The sequence below is a fragment of the Balaenoptera ricei genome, chromosome 1 (genome assembly GCF_028023285.1).
Source record: "Balaenoptera ricei isolate mBalRic1 chromosome 1, mBalRic1.hap2, whole genome shotgun sequence".
NCBI classification, from domain to species: domain Eukaryota; kingdom Metazoa; phylum Chordata; class Mammalia; order Artiodactyla; family Balaenopteridae; genus Balaenoptera; species Balaenoptera ricei.
In genome coordinates, this window is record NC_082639.1 from 76,554,839 (window position 1) to 76,570,512 (window position 15,674).

General features: G+C 36.2%; 1 protein-coding gene across 2 annotated transcripts in view; it reads left to right on the forward strand.

Annotated features, from left to right (window-relative positions):
* The window catches only part of HS2ST1 (heparan sulfate 2-O-sulfotransferase 1), a 202,950-nt gene that overhangs the window by 158,972 nt on the left and 28,304 nt on the right, over positions 1-15,674 (forward strand). For both annotated transcript variants that reach the window (XM_059925732.1, XM_059925739.1), the window contains exons 2-3: positions 1,083-1,321; positions 10,971-11,056. In XM_059925732.1, coding sequence (XP_059781715.1) covers positions 1,083-1,321; positions 10,971-11,056 — 325 coding nt within the window. The remainder of the gene's footprint in view (positions 1-1,082; positions 1,322-10,970; positions 11,057-15,674) is intronic.

A 15,674-nucleotide genomic window follows, 5' to 3' on the forward strand; every position in this document is an offset into this window, starting at 1 on the left:
CGCATTGCTTTTTCATGTCACTTTACTAAATTGTCGCCAGTATGGTAGGTAGATGCTAATACACATATAATGTAAAATTGCAATTATGTATGAGACATGCAGTATGAGGTATATACACATACATTGTGTGTGTGTGTGTGTGTGTTTGTGTGATTTGACCTAGTTAGGGAGATTAGATGAGGCTTCCCTTGCAAGTGATGATTAAATTCAATGCGAAGTTTGAGGAGTTCACTAGGTAGGATTGAGGTAGAGGGAGAATGGATGAGAGTTCAAGGCAGGTAAGATAGCTTGCACAGAGATCTGGTGGTAGGAGGGTGCATGCTGTGTGTGAACAGTTGTCTTTGTGCAAAGTAACTTGCAATCTTGTTATTTTTTTCCCCTAATTTCTTCCCCTTTTCTTTCTTTATTTGAAGCTGAAGTTTATATTAAATAGAGAGTAGTCGAAAGCAAAATGTTACTGCTTTTCAAACTGCTTGGTGGACACTGATTTGAATTAGAGGAACCATGGAATTTAAGGAATAAACATAACCAGGACTTATCTGTAATGCAACACCAAAAAGAAAAAGGTTTTATTATGGTGTCGTTTCTACTGTTGTTACCTGAAAATCGCACCAGCATTTATAATCACTGCCCTGCTACATTTTGATAAAGCAGGTGATGACTACATCCTAAGTAATACATTTCAAAATCATTGCCTAAATTATAAGTAATTTATTTTCTAAGTGTATTTTTTACTGTGAAGTTTAGTATTCTATGCAGTCTGTCTTTATGTGTTTGAAAATTAATTCAGGCTGTAGAAATTCTATTGGAATGAAAAGTGTCTTTTGAAAGACACTGAAGAACTCTCTGGTCTGTGGAGTTCTAAACTTGATGACTGTTTATTCTTTCATTCTTCATATGCATGTGTATTATCCTTCAGGGGTAATTCTGAAGTTTTGGCCCTCAAAACATTTTTTCAGCTGCTCTTAACCCAGTTCTTGAGTAGGAAAACTATGTTCCAGGAATAGGAAATTATTTTCAGTGTTTACAACTTCCTTATAGTGTCTTTTAAAACTAAGTTCATAATCTGTTTTACTTTGCAGAAAGGGCTATTGCAAGACATGAAGTTCGAGAGATTGAGCAGCGACATACGATGGATGGCCCTCGGCAAGATGCAGCTTTAGATGAGGAAGAAGACATGGTGATCATTTACAACAGAGTCCCCAAAACTGCAAGCACCTCTTTTACCAATATTGCCTATGACCTATGTGCAAAGAATAAATACCATGTTCTTCACATCAACACTACCAAAAATAATCCAGTAATGTCACTGCAAGATCAGGTAAATACCACGTAGGGGATGCATAATGTTTTCTGACACTTCCTAACTCAAATTTTGTATCTCAAGGAGATAAAGCATTTTAAGGGATATATATGCTGAGCCCAGTGGATTGTAAGTTTCTTGGGGGAAAGGACCAACCGAACTTACCTGTAATTTTACATTCTTCACATTCTTGAATTTTTGAAGAGACTATTGCTGCTCTTCAGTATGGTATCCTTTTAAAAATGTGAAATATTTTTAGCAGATGCCCTGCAATAAAAATCATTATATTGTCTCCACTTATGATTGAGAAATCTTTATCTGACGAATACCTATATTCTATATGGTTCAGTTTTGTGACTAGACTCCTGAATTTCATCTTATCTTTACTATAAGTTATGTAAGTATTAGCTATAAACTCCTGACAAACAGGGATTGTGGCTTATATTTTTAACACAATCTTGCCTTTCAAGTTGTTAAGAATCTTTAGATAAACAGGTAGATAGATAATTGTATGAAATGGTTTTAAGAAAAGTGGAGCAAGTTATCATGAAATGAAATTGACTCCCCTCTTTAGCAATAGTTTCAGATATTTTCTTCACACCTGGAGTTCTGACTATAATTATAAAGTTCTCTCTACAAATATTGAAGGGAATGGGAATTGGGCCCCATGAGATGAAAAGATAATATTTGAAAATACTATGTAGGATCAAATACCATTTTAAGGTAACTTATTAGAAAGGTATTTGTGATAGTCATATAGTTAGAATGTATTTATCTGTTTGATTGAAAATAGCTGAACTTGTTTTATTGTCACAGAATTGATTGTTATCCCACTACTTAGCATACCTATAATCCTCACACTGAAGCAAGAGAATAACATTGATACACAAGGTTAGGATCACTTTCTTGCTAGAGAGCTATTTGTAAAGGCTAATTGTATATGGCATATCATCTGCCCATGTAATTCTTGGCTCTCTGAATTATCCCTAATTACTCTTTTTTATAAAACCAAAAATCTACATTCATCAGCCAAATCAAATAACTCTTCTGTAAATGAGAAGAAACATGAGCTTATTTAGCTAAGTGGGTCATAAAAACTATTCATTATGTAATATTGTATATCTCAAGGGCAAGTATCTTAAATCATCAGGTTTTATACAGTGTGTAGTAGATTTTAAGTGTATTTGCATGATTGCTTTTCAGAATATATCTTGGTTTAAAAGGAACATTTCTTAGCACTCGCATAATAATTTTAGATTTCTTCAGTAGTATTGTTTAGAAAAATAAAGTCAGCTTGTTTGTTCAGATTTTTAGAATTTGTGTCCAAATTTTGTGTCCAGCATTACAAAGTTGTCTGGCAGCTATGAGATTTCTGAAAATGACATCGACCTTTTTTTTTTTTTCTCATGAAATATAAATCTACAGAAGCTCACCACATAAGACATTTATAGGCATCAGGTAGTGGTACATTTCCCCGGTTGCATTTGGATGAGATAAAACTTCTGTTTTTCTTTCAATAGCTTGTCGTGTGTGTGTGTGTGTGTGTGTGTGTGTGTGTGTGTGTGTGTAAATATATGCAGCAAAAGAGAAGCGTAAACACTATCTTAAAGGCAACTAGATTACATAATGAACAGCACTTAAAACATGTTTGGGCAGAGTAGAAGAATAGTCTTAATCACTAGTTGACATACTTCAAAATGTCAGCTGGTAGTTCAACACCTGGTCTTAATTAGGAATAGCTTATATACCAAATGTTCTCTAATATACCATATCTAAATTATTTACTAGTCTCTTGTTCTGTGTAGAAGCAGTTCTTCAAACAAGTGATAAGTACCGCTTCCCTTCCCTTTGCATGACATATTAGATAGTGTTTTTTTTTTTTTAGATAGTGTTTTAATTTCACTTTCAATCTAGTAAGCTTCATTTAGATGTGCAGTTTTGAATTACTAGATGCCTTGAAAATAATTTTTAAAATATCCCCTGAACCCCATCTTGTACAACACACTTGATTTTAATGCCATATTTTTATTGTTCTTGTGAACTGTTCTCAACTGCCCTATTATTTATATAGGAATTAATAAATGACCTATTTTGCTCTTCTTTCTTCTCTCTGAGACATAGTTTCTAATCAGTATCTAACTCAAGTGAAACTTAAAAGATGAGATTTTTATTAAATCTGCTGTTGTCCCAATCTTCCATTCAAAGCCCAGTTTGCTCATAAAAATATTTTGGGATGTAATAGGTGATTACACCCTTAATTCCCTCACCTTCCAACCTCAGCAGTCCAGTCTGCTTAATATCTATCTGCCTTTAGCCCCAGCTCTTTCCTAGATGTATTTTGTACTGGGGATGGTGCTAAACTGTTTACATGCTTAATTATTTCTCACAAAAATTTTAGAGGCAAAGCCCAAATGTTTCTAGTCTGGTATAAAAGTATTCAATGTGTTAACAGTTATGGGTATTCTTAGAAACAGTTCTCAACTCTGCTTGCAAGTTTTCATTTATTTATTGCGTATGTAATGTATACAGAGATCATGCTACATTCTTTGAGGAATTACCAAAGAAATAAAAAGCAAGGCTATGTCTTTCAAGGAGCTTATTTATAATTTACTAGGGAATGTAACACATAATCGCAGGAACTATGAGGACTATTCAAAGAAAACATCAGTTTATGGTGTTCTCACCAAAATGTTTAACCTGGACCTCATCTTGAGCAAACAGGCAAATTCCATATGGTAGAACATTCTCTAGAACAACTGTCCTGAACTCTTCTAAAGTGTCAATGTCATGACAACCAAAAAAGGGGGGGGGGCGGGGAGATAGACTAGAGGAGACTAAAGAGACATGAAAACCAAATGTAGTTTGTGACCCATGATTGGATCCTTGATCAAAAATGTCTGCTACTTCGATTCAGAAACAAATAAGTGTGCGTGTGCATAGAGAAAAAGGGGGAAAGAAGGAGATAAACAGAAGTGACAAAACGTTAACAGTTACCCTTGGTGAAGAGTGTACAGATGTTGACTACTATTCTTTCAACTTTTCCATAGTTTAGGAATTTTTCAAAATTAAGAAGTTTGGATGAAATAAGAGGAACAGTTAGAACAAGGAGATTAGAAGATAAACATTTGAGAATATAAGGCATGAGAAGACTAAGTGGTAAGAATGAGGTGGACTCAGCCACGAAAGTTATATTTTCGAGATATGGGCTTTACTCCGTTAATAGACAGGAATTGGCAGGAGACAGGTAATCGGCTCTTCTAGTTGGAAAATGAAGTTTACTCTGCTCTCACAAAATATCTCTGTATTACAGCACATCTTGTCTTTAAAGTAACTATGCCAAATAGGTGTAAGTGGCAGCATCTTTTATGATCTTTCTTAATTCTTTTCTGCTCTCACATATTTAGGTCTGATCATATTTAAGATCTTTCTAAGAAACTGGAAATATCCAGAATTTGCATTCTCTGTAGAACAGTGTAGTAATTTTTTTTTTTCTTTTTAATTTACTGTTAAACCAACTTCTGGTCATTTGCAGTAGCACACATGGTTTGATATTAGTTGCAGATACTGATTTTTCAGAGCAGCACTTTAGATGAATGCGTCTCAACCTATAATGTGTATACAGAACATCAGTTAAAATACAGATGCCTATTCAGAAGGACTAAGATAAAGCCTGATATTCTGAATTTCTAAAAAGCTTCCTGTTAATGCCAAAACCGATGCTTCTGGTCCTTGAACCAAAGTTTGAGTAGCAAAGATCTAGAATAGGATTCTCAGTGCAGTGATGGGAAGATGCATATTACAATCTTCACAGGATGGTGAGTTACTTATCTTTAAATTCGTATTCCTACCTCCACAGGAAAATCCAAATTCCTTATCTAGGCCAACAGGTCCTTCTTAGGACAGGTCCTTGTCCATTGTCCTTCGCTTCAACCTCTTATTTACTAGCCGCACTGGCCTTTTGGTTCTCTGAATGCACCAAGCCTTTCCCGCTTCAAGGCCGCTATACTTATTTCCTCTTAGAATGCACTTCTCCTGGCTTCTCACAATTGGCTTCGTGTTAATCCATTTAAGGTTTCAGCTTAATGACCTCTTCATAGCAAAACCTTACTTGGCCATCCTATATATTAAATACCTCTTCCAAGTTACTGTGTACCATCATTCTTTCAGTATCTTTCCTATTACTTATTGATTTATTTGTTTACTGTCTTTTTCTCTATTATAATTTAAGCTCCTTAAGGGCAGGAACCTTGCCTTGTTCACCTTGTATCCCTGTGCTTAGAACCGTGCCTAAGACAGAGTAGATACATAAATTTTTTGTTGCATGAATGAATGAACAAATGAACCCATTTAGATTCTGAAGGCAGTTCTTAGCTGAGCATGATGCCGTGATGATAACTGCTGGCGGAGGCAGCCCCTCTGATTGACAGCAGTATGAGCATGACCTCTCCTTACCTCAGGTGATATGGGACACATGCACCCCTCCCCCCCACACACACACAAAAAGTGATTGAACAACACAGTTCTGAATTTTAGTGAAGATAGTATATTATGTTCTATTGCTGCTGAACCTTTCTTATATTTTATCCAACCATTACTCAGTTTTTCTCTTTGCATAGAAAACTTCCTCTCTAGTTTAGTCTCATAAAACTACCCACAGCTGTACAATGAATGTTTACTTTAAGTATATGCATGAGTAGGAGTTTGGTATGTATAATTACCCAAGTTAATAGTAGTGTTCACTCAATAGGTAGTAATTAGAAAGTTGGAATTTGGCCAGGATGTTCGGGATGACATTCCTACTTCTAGATAGTGAAAACAAGTTCTTTAGTGATCACGGATAATCATAATGTTGAGATTAATCTCATTAAGAATATAAGTCTAGGGGCTTCCCTGGTGGCGCAGTGGTTGAGAATCTGCCTGCCAATGCAGGGGACACGGGTTCGAGCCCTGGTCTGGGAAGATCCCACATGCCGCGGAGCGACTGGGCCCGTGAGCCATAACTACTGAGCCTGCGCGTCTGGAGCCTGTGCTCCGCAACAAGAGAGGCCGCGATAGTGAGAGGCCCGCGCACCGCGATGAAGAGTGGCCCCCACTTGCCGCAACTAGAGAAAGCCCTCGCACAGAAACGAAGACCCAACACAGCCATAAATAAATAAATAAATAAATAAATTAATTAATTAATTAAAAAAATCATACAGTGGCTTCCCATTGTATTAAAAAAAAAAAGAATATAAGTCTAGATATAGTGTTAGTGAGATGGTGCTTTCTCAGCTTTTCCTATAGCACTGGTTCAGGTCTGGTTCGACTAGCAAATAAATCACAACACCACTCCCTACGTTGTTGCTTGTGTTTTCCCTAAAGGCATCTTGTGATTACTTGCTAGCCTGACTCTGCTTGAGTTATAAAATCTGACAAAAATCACAGTTTAGAATCTGCTCCAGGCTAGCCATAAAAACATCTCTTTTTCTGTACTATATCTAACTACTACTTCTGAAACATCCTTCTTGATAGCCTTTTGCAATCAGAGTATGGAAATTCTCTTTGGATAAGGTCACTATGGTGACTTTATTTCTTTTCCCCAAGAGTTTTCAGTGTCTTCAGACTCAACCTCATTTGATACTATTAGCTTTGCTCCTTTTTGCCTCTCACTTTATCGTTCATTAGTGCCAAGTATCATAGTCAGTAAGAATCTATAAAATGAACTGAGTAAAAGCTTGCTTACCTGATCTGCATTTCCCCCTATTCCTCTCTATTCCAGAGCTTTATCTCAAGGTCTTGGGCAGAATGCTCCACTGTAGAGGAAAACCAGAAGAAAAACTGAGAGGCAAGTGGTACAGAAGAGGCGAGAAGGCAGAAAATGACAGGGCAGGAACTGCAGCTAGACTGGTGAAAGGGAACAAGTGAAGATGAAAGAGAGGAGGGCAGGGAAAACTCTGGAGAACTAAGAGGATAAATATTAAACATGGCTAAAAGGAGAAGTGGCTAAATTAATACTTTGAAAGGAAAATTTTAAAAAATACTGTTCTTCAAAGAGGATTAATTAGATCGTTATGTCCTTGGAGATCACTTTTGAAGAGGAGATTAGGATGGTGTAGAATTTCAGTTGTATGTAAATGACACTTCTAAATGCTCAGACCATTCTCCAGATTAGTGTGAATCACCGCTTTAACCTTATTGACAGCATTTGTTTGCTTAGCACTTTTTTCTTTCCTGTGAAGGGAAGGTAAATCTCAGCTCAGCATCTTTTGATTATTGCAAATTGTAAATCAGCCACAGCTTTATTAATGAGACTTTAACAGATTGCCTGAGTTAAATGTTGATGAGATGAAAGAAAAAAAATACATATACATATATATTAAGCACGTAGCCTTCAGTATTCTCTTAGTTGGAGATTAGAGAAAGATTCTGTGGGTTTTGGAGACTTAGCAATAATGTTGTGTAGAGAATTTAAAAGCAATAATAACCCACCTGAATTTATGTCAGCATGAATTTAGTAAAATAAAATTCAAAGTCCTACAGAGGCATTTAGGCTGGATCTCTTAGTTTTGACCAGCAGTGTTCAACCCCTGAGGTTACCCAAGACAATAAAAAGGCAAGAGTAAGTCAGCGGCCATTGTTGAAAAATGGTTATTCAGTACGAGCAGTATGAGAGTAGTGAACAGGGCAGATTGGAAGTTGAGATTATAATGAATGTAATGAGGAAAATAAACAATTGAGAGAGATATATCAACAGAGCTTTGAGATCTTGGAGGTTGAGGAGTTTTGAATGACTGAATCTCAGGGGTTTCCTGAGCAGTGGATAAAGCCTGAAATTCTCAGTGTCCAAGTTTGTTGATCAGAATTATAGTACAAATGATATCTGTCTGCTCTTCTTTCAAATCCTTCTGGTTCCCCCCTCCCTTGTTTAAATTGGACAATAATAGATTAAAGAAATTAGCTAGTGGTATAGAAGGATGATTGGACCAAAATCTGAGGTATGTGGTTCTTGGGCTTCAGTTTCTTTATCTATAAAATAACGAGTACAGGATATCCTTGGCCCTTTCACCTCTAAAATGCTGATTCTATAAACAAGAGAGTTTGAGTTTGGTGACAGCAGTAGAAGATTCATGCCTTGTTCTGTTCTGTTCTGTTCCCTGAGTCCACCTGGAGGCACAACCCTTTTACTTATTTTGTTACTTTTTATGCTGTGTTTCTTGTCATGCTTTGGTTCTGATGTGCTTCAGGCATCACTGTGTGTGGGTATATGGAGAAGATTGAGTAGCAGGGTCATTCTGCCCCCGTCCCCCATTCTTTTTTGTATATTGTGGTAGCTTATAAGATAATCTTTAAAAAATTGTTCTATTTCAGTATACTTTTTTCCGTATCACAAAAGCTGTGACTATGAGAATATATCCTTGCTAAAGAGCTTCTGTAGACCTCAGGCCTCCTTTGCAGGTGCTGCGGAAACAAGCTTCACATTGATAAAACCAAGAGCTAGGTCCTGGGCCCACACACGCTAAAGTCTTGTTCCTTGGTGTGGCCCATTGACCTGGCCATCACGTGGAAACTTGTTAGAAGTCCAGAAACTTGGACCCCACTCCAGACCTTCTGAATCAGAATCTGTGTTTTAACAAGAGTCCCAGATGATTCATTTGCACATTGAGTTTGAGAAGCCCGGCAGCAGTCCAGATCTCATCCAGCTATCTGGGCTCTTCACCTCACATCGAAGGAAACATGGCAGATGAAGTGTGTCTTTAGGAGAATTTAGTTTGATCGTGACTGTCCTTTGGAAGCGTGAGGGAAAAAAGGATACTTGAAGTTTACACCTAAGTCTTTCATCACAGTGTACTATGATCCTCTAACATTTGGCTTATATAATACTGTTTTGTCAGACTTCAATCTGGCATCTCCTTTCATTTCCCTCTTACACCATCACATCCATATTAAATCAGCTTCTGGAAAATAGAGCTGAGTTGTAAATATGTCTTAAGTACCCTTGAACCATCACCTACCATTCCTATTCTCTTTGCCTTCTATTTCTCCCTCATTTGGTGCTGAAATACTGAAACTGATTTTCATAGAATCAAAAGCTTGTTTAATTTACCATTAGGTGAAAATTATAAGGATTTTTCATATTCAACATGTAAAATTTTTTAAGGATTCAGTTTATGGGTTATGTAATTTTTAATTTTGTTTCTTTTTCACTTGTCACTTGATATTTTTATTCCATTTGATGCCTTACTTGAAGAAGAAATAGGAAAGAACCTGGGAATCTCAAGTCACACATTTGTTTGGCTCTTCTGTTTTGGCGGGGAAAAACTGCAAATATCTGCAAAAATATAATTGTGTATTCTCTAACGCAAAATAATTTTGTTATCTACATCCAATTTTCAGATTTTAAGGTTGTGTGTGTGTAAGATAATAACATCAGGTTCATTTCATTTCCCTTCTAAAAACTCCATTATTTCTCTTAGTATATGAGTTATTGATGCTTCCCCTAAAAAATAAATTCTACTTCCAGAATCTTCCATTTTTCCTTAGTTCACATCCTCCGACATAAGGTTGCTTCTGCACTGTTTCCCTACTCTGTCCTTACCAATGGGCCTTATCCAGGAGGTAGCCATCATTCATTGCTATTAACTTATTGACTGACCTGGTAAGAAGTGCTCCAGAATATCTCCATGTGACTAACTCTATTCTAAAATGTAAATGAAAGATTGATAAGTTGGCAGAAGTATGTGATTGACAGTCCTGTGTGTTAGAGGCTGAGGTCACAGCTTGCAGATGCTTTCAGTGCAGCAGGGGGCAGTGGGCCCCCAACCCCTCACCTATCCCCACCCTGTCTCTAGTCTCCAGAAGAGATTCTCAACCACCTGCTGTTGATCATGCAGAGATTTTCTTATCAGAAATGTATACCATTTTTCTTTGAGAAATTATGTATCACTGCCTTGCAGCTGGTTTATAAAGTTCTGTATTAACCAGTTTTTAATATTTTTATAATATATTTACAGTTAAATAATTTTTATATTAACTAATCTTTTGTATACTTCTAATTCCAATGGATTAAAATAGTAATATTTAGATATTTTTAAAATTTTATGTGTATCAGACCTCTAATTTTATTAAGCTTTTTTATCAACAAGTTAATGATATCTGCTCAAGCTTATGCTATCTGCTCTTAGCTCTTTAAAGTCTTCTGTTTGTCATCCTTTCTTTAATCATTTGGATTAAGGATTAGTTGATATTTGTTACTTGTTGAGTCATTAATAAATGAGAACTTTTATGAAGAACAAGTCTCTGAGAAGAAAACAGATTTGCATAGATTATCCCCATACTGAAGTGCTGCCTGCCTTAGCTTGGGCGTTGGTACCCACCCTCCCCTCCCCTCCCTTCCCCTCCCCATATAAATGTACTCACTATACAGTGTCATAAATGGTTGCCTTGTGCAGTTTTGTTTTCAGGATCCTCTTTCACTCTTTTCTGAGTGTGGTGATAGTAGCTTCTCTATGATGAATTAGCAATTACAGGTCACACTATGCTTTCCTTAGTTGAAGCCTGTATTTCAAGCTCTGTAATCGTCAAAGTGGTGTGGTCGCTTTTGAATGTCTAAATGAAAAGTATTTTGCTGTCACCAAACTTCATTTTCTTTAGATTGTACTTAAATAATGAGTATGTTCTCCTTTTTTAGGTGCGCTTTGTAAAGAATATAACTTCCTGGAAAGAGATGAAACCAGGGTTTTATCATGGGCACGTTTCTTATTTGGATTTTGCAAAGTAAGTTATATCTAAAATGATACACGAAAGAATGCTTTGGACTTTAGCAACCTAAAAAGGAATCAATTTATTAAATTATTATGATTTTGATATTTAGAAAACGTACTGGCTTGTGTTTGCCACTTTTAGATATGTAATTTAAATATACCTTCTAGTGTTGTACTGCCCTCTAGTGTTCATAAATTGATAATAGTCATATTAATTTTAGAAATTCAAGGTAGATTAAATTTAGGTAATACCCTTTAAAGTTATTTATTATTATTATGTTTCTGCTTCCTGTACAGTCAAATGACACTGCTTTAGGAGAGCCCCAAGTTTTAAGCTAGAGGCCAATCAGAGTATGACTTACTATGTTGCTGACTGAGAACAGAGAAAGCAAAGGAGCCATTACTCAGTTATTGGTGCCCTGAAGTGTCTGCTTCTCAGCCAAGACACATTTGCCCTTGGGCTACCTTGTTTTAGCTTTAAAAATGAGATATATTCTAAAGAGACTTTTTTTTTTCCTGAGTGAATGGCGTTCTTGTTTTTTTTTAAAACATGTTTATTGGAGTATAATTGCTATACAATGGTGTGTTAGTTTCTGCTTTATAACAAAGTGAATCAGCTATACATATACATATATCCCCATACCTCCTCCCTCTTGCGTCTCCCTCCTACCCTCCTTATCCCACCCTTCTAGGTGGTCAGAAAGCACCAAGCTGATCTCCCTGTGCTATGTGGCTGCTTCCCACTAGCTATCTATTTTACATTTAGTAGTGTATATATGTCCATGCCACTCTCTCACTTCATCCCAGCTTACTGTTCCCCCTCCCCATGTCCTCAAGTCCATTCTCTACGTCTGCATCTTTATTCCTGTCCTGCCCCTAGGTTCTTCAGAACCATTTTTATTTTTTAGATTCCATACATACATGTTAGCATACAGTATTTATTTTTCTCTTTCTGACTTACTGTATGACAGTCAGACTAACTCTGTATGACAGTCTCTAGGTCCGTCCACCTCACTACAAATATCTCAATTTCATCTCTTTTTATGGCCAAGTAATATTCCATTGTATATATGTGCCACATCTTCTTTATCCATTCATCTGTTGATGGACATACTTAGGTTGCTTCCATGTCCTGGCTATTGTAAATAGAGCTGCAATGAATATTGTGGTACATGAATTTTTGAATTATGGTTTTCTCAGGGTATATGCCCAGTAGTTGGATTGCTGGGTTGTATGGTAGTTCTATTTTTAGTTTTTTAAGGAACCTCCATACTGTTCTCCATAGTGACTGTATCAATTTACATTCCCACCAACAGTGCAAGAGGGTTCCCTTTTCTCCACACTCTCTCCAGCATTTATTGTTTGTAGATTTTTTGATGATGGCCATTCTGACTGGTGTGAGGTGATACCTCATTGTAGTTTTGATTTGCATTTCTCTGATTAGTGATGTTGAGCATCCTTTCATGTGTTTGTTGGCAATCTGTATATCTTCTTTGGAGAAATGTCTATTTAGGTCTTCTGCCCATTTTTGGATTGGGTTGTTTGTTTTTTTGATATTGAGCTGCATGAGATGTTTATAAATTTTGGAGATTAATCCTTTGTCAGTTGCTTCATTTGCAAATATTTTCTCCCATTCTGAGGGTTGTCTTTTCATCTTGTTTATGGTTTCCTTTGCTGTGCAAAAGCTTTTATGTTTCATTAGGTCCCATTTGTTTATTTTTGTTGTTATTTCCATTACTCTAGGAGGTGGGTCAAAAAGGATCTTGCTGTGATTTATGTAATAAAGTGTTCTGTCTGTGTTTTCCTCTAAGCGTTTTATAGTGTCTGGCCTTACATTTAGGTCTTTATCCATTTTGAGTTTATTTTTGTATACGGTGTTAGGGAGTGTTCTAATTTCATTCTTTTACATATAGCTGTCCAGTTTTCCCAGCACCACTTATTGAAGAGGCTGTCTTTTCTCCATTGTATACTCTTGCCTCCTTTATCAAAGATAAGGTGACCATATGTGCATGGGTTTATCTCTGGGCTTTCTATCCTGTTCCATTGATCTATATTTCTGTTTGGGTGCCAGTACCATACTGTCTTGATTACTGTAGCTTTGTAGTATAGTCTGAAGTCAGGGACTCTGCTTCCTCCAGCTACATTTTTCTTTCTCAAGATTGCTTTGGCTATTCGGGGTCTTTTGTGTTTCCACACAAATTGTGCAATTTTTTGTTCTAGTTCTGTGAAAAATGCCATTGGTAGTTTGATAGGGATTGCATTGAATCTGTAGATTGTTTTGGGTAGTATAGTCATTTTCACAATGTTGATTCTTCCAATCCAAGAACATGGTATATGTCTCCATCTGTTTGTGTCGTCTTTAATTTCTTTCATCAGTGTCTTATAGTTTTCTGCATACAGGTAGTTTGTCTCCTTAGGTAGGTTTATTCCTAGGTATTTTCTTCTTTTTGTTGCAATGGCAAATGGGAGTGTTTCCATAATTTGTCTTTCACATTTTTCATCATTAGTGTATAGGAATGCAATAGATTTCTGTGCATTAATTTTGTATGCTGCTACTTTACCAAATTCATTGATTAGCTCTAGTAGTTTTCTGGTAGCATCTTTAGAATTCTCTATGTATAGTGTCATGTCATCTGCAAACAGTGACAGTTTTACTTCTTCTTTTCTGATTTGGATTCCTTTTATTTCATTTTCTTCTCTGATTGCTGTGGCTAAAACTTCCAAAACTATGTTGAATAATAGTGGTGAGAGTGGACACCCTTGTCTTGTTCCTGATCTTAGAGGAAATCGTTTCAGTTTTTCACCATTGAGAATGATGTTTGCCGTGGGTTTGTCATATATGGCCTTTATTATGTTAAGGTAAGTTCCCTCTATGCCTACTTTCTGGAGGGTTTTTATCATAAATGGGTGTTAAATTTTGTCAAAAGCTTTTTCTGCATCTATTGAGATGATCATATGGTTTTTATTCTTCAGTTTGTTAATATGGTTTATCACATTGATTGATTTGCATATATTGAAGAATCCTTGCATTCCTGGGATAAACCCCACTTGATCATGGTGTATGATCCTTTTAATGTGCTGTTGGATTCTGTTTGCTAGTATTTTGTTGAGGATTTTTGCATCTATGTTCATCAGTGATATTGGCCTGTAGTTTTCTTTCTTTGTGACATCTTTGTCTGGTTTTGGTATCAGGGTGATAGTGGCCTCATAGAATGAGTTTGGGAGTGTTCCTCCCTCTGCTATATTTTGGAAGTGTTTGAGAAGGATAGGTGTTAGGTCTTCTCTAAATGTGTGATAGAATTTGCCTGTGAAGCCATCTGGTCCTGGGCTTTTGTTTGTTGGAAGATTTTTAATCATAGTCTCAATTTCAGTGCTTGTGATTGGTCTGTTTAAATTTTCTATTTCTTCCTGGTTCAGTCTTGGAAGGTTGTGCTTTTCTAAGAATTTGTCCGTTTCTTCCAGGTTGTCCATTTTATTGGCATATAGTTGCTTGTAGTAATCTCTCATGATCCTTTGTATTTCTGCAGTGTCAGTTGTACTTCTCCTTCTTCATTTCTAATTCTATTGATTTGAGTCTTCTCCCTTTTTGCTTGATGAGTCTGGCTAATGGTTTATCAATTTTGTTTTGTCTTCTCAAAGAACCAGCATTTCTTTTTCATTTATTTCTGATCTGATCTTTATGATTTCTTTCCTCCTGCTAACTTTGGGGGTTTTTTTGTACTTCTTTCTCTAATTGCTTTAGATGTAAGGTTAGGTTGTTTGAGATGTTTCTTGTTTCTTGAGGTAGGATTGTATTGCTATAAACTTCCCTCTTAGAACTGCTTTTGCTGCATCCCGTAGGTTTTGGGTTGTTGTGTTTTCATTGTCATTTGTTTCTAGGTATTTTTTGATTTCCTTAAAGACACTTTTTTTTAAAGTGATTTTCCTTTATAGTGATTTGCCTGAATCTGGACATAACTAACTCTCATTTTCCATGTTTTTGGGGAGGCATGGGATCAAGGTATTGCTATCATAATTCTCTCAAGAAAAGTTCATAAAACAACAGGCTTACGTATAGTATCCAAGCACTATGTGGTTCCCCCTAGAGTCTGTGCCGCATTAAGTACTAATCAGAAAACTGGTCAAAGGAATATTCTGTAAACATATGTGGCTTGGTGAATCCATTTAAACGTTTTACATAGCACATCGAGTATCATTATAGGAAAACCTTAAATGTGGATTTTTTCCCTAATCAAACTCTGCACTAACTTCAAAAACATTAAAAATAGATTTTTAAATTATTTAAGCTTAGACATGTTTGCTCAGTCATTGCATTAGCAGTCATGACTTCAAAGTAATACACCCTCATGTATTTGTGAACTTGAAAGAGCATTCTGTGTAAAATCCAAAAATTTAATTGATATCCCACTGTCATTTTAACTTCTCAAATTTGAAAAGGAGTTGAATGAAATATTACTGATTCACATTGATAATAAATCTGAACTTTTTTGAAAAGCCTGTAATTAAAAGGAATCTCCCAAATATTACATACATAGAACAATATATTCTTATTGCTAGTTTCTTCCACAGCACTCAACATCTTACAGTAAAGTGGTCGCTTTAAAGTTAGATGTACATTTTTCTATAAATAA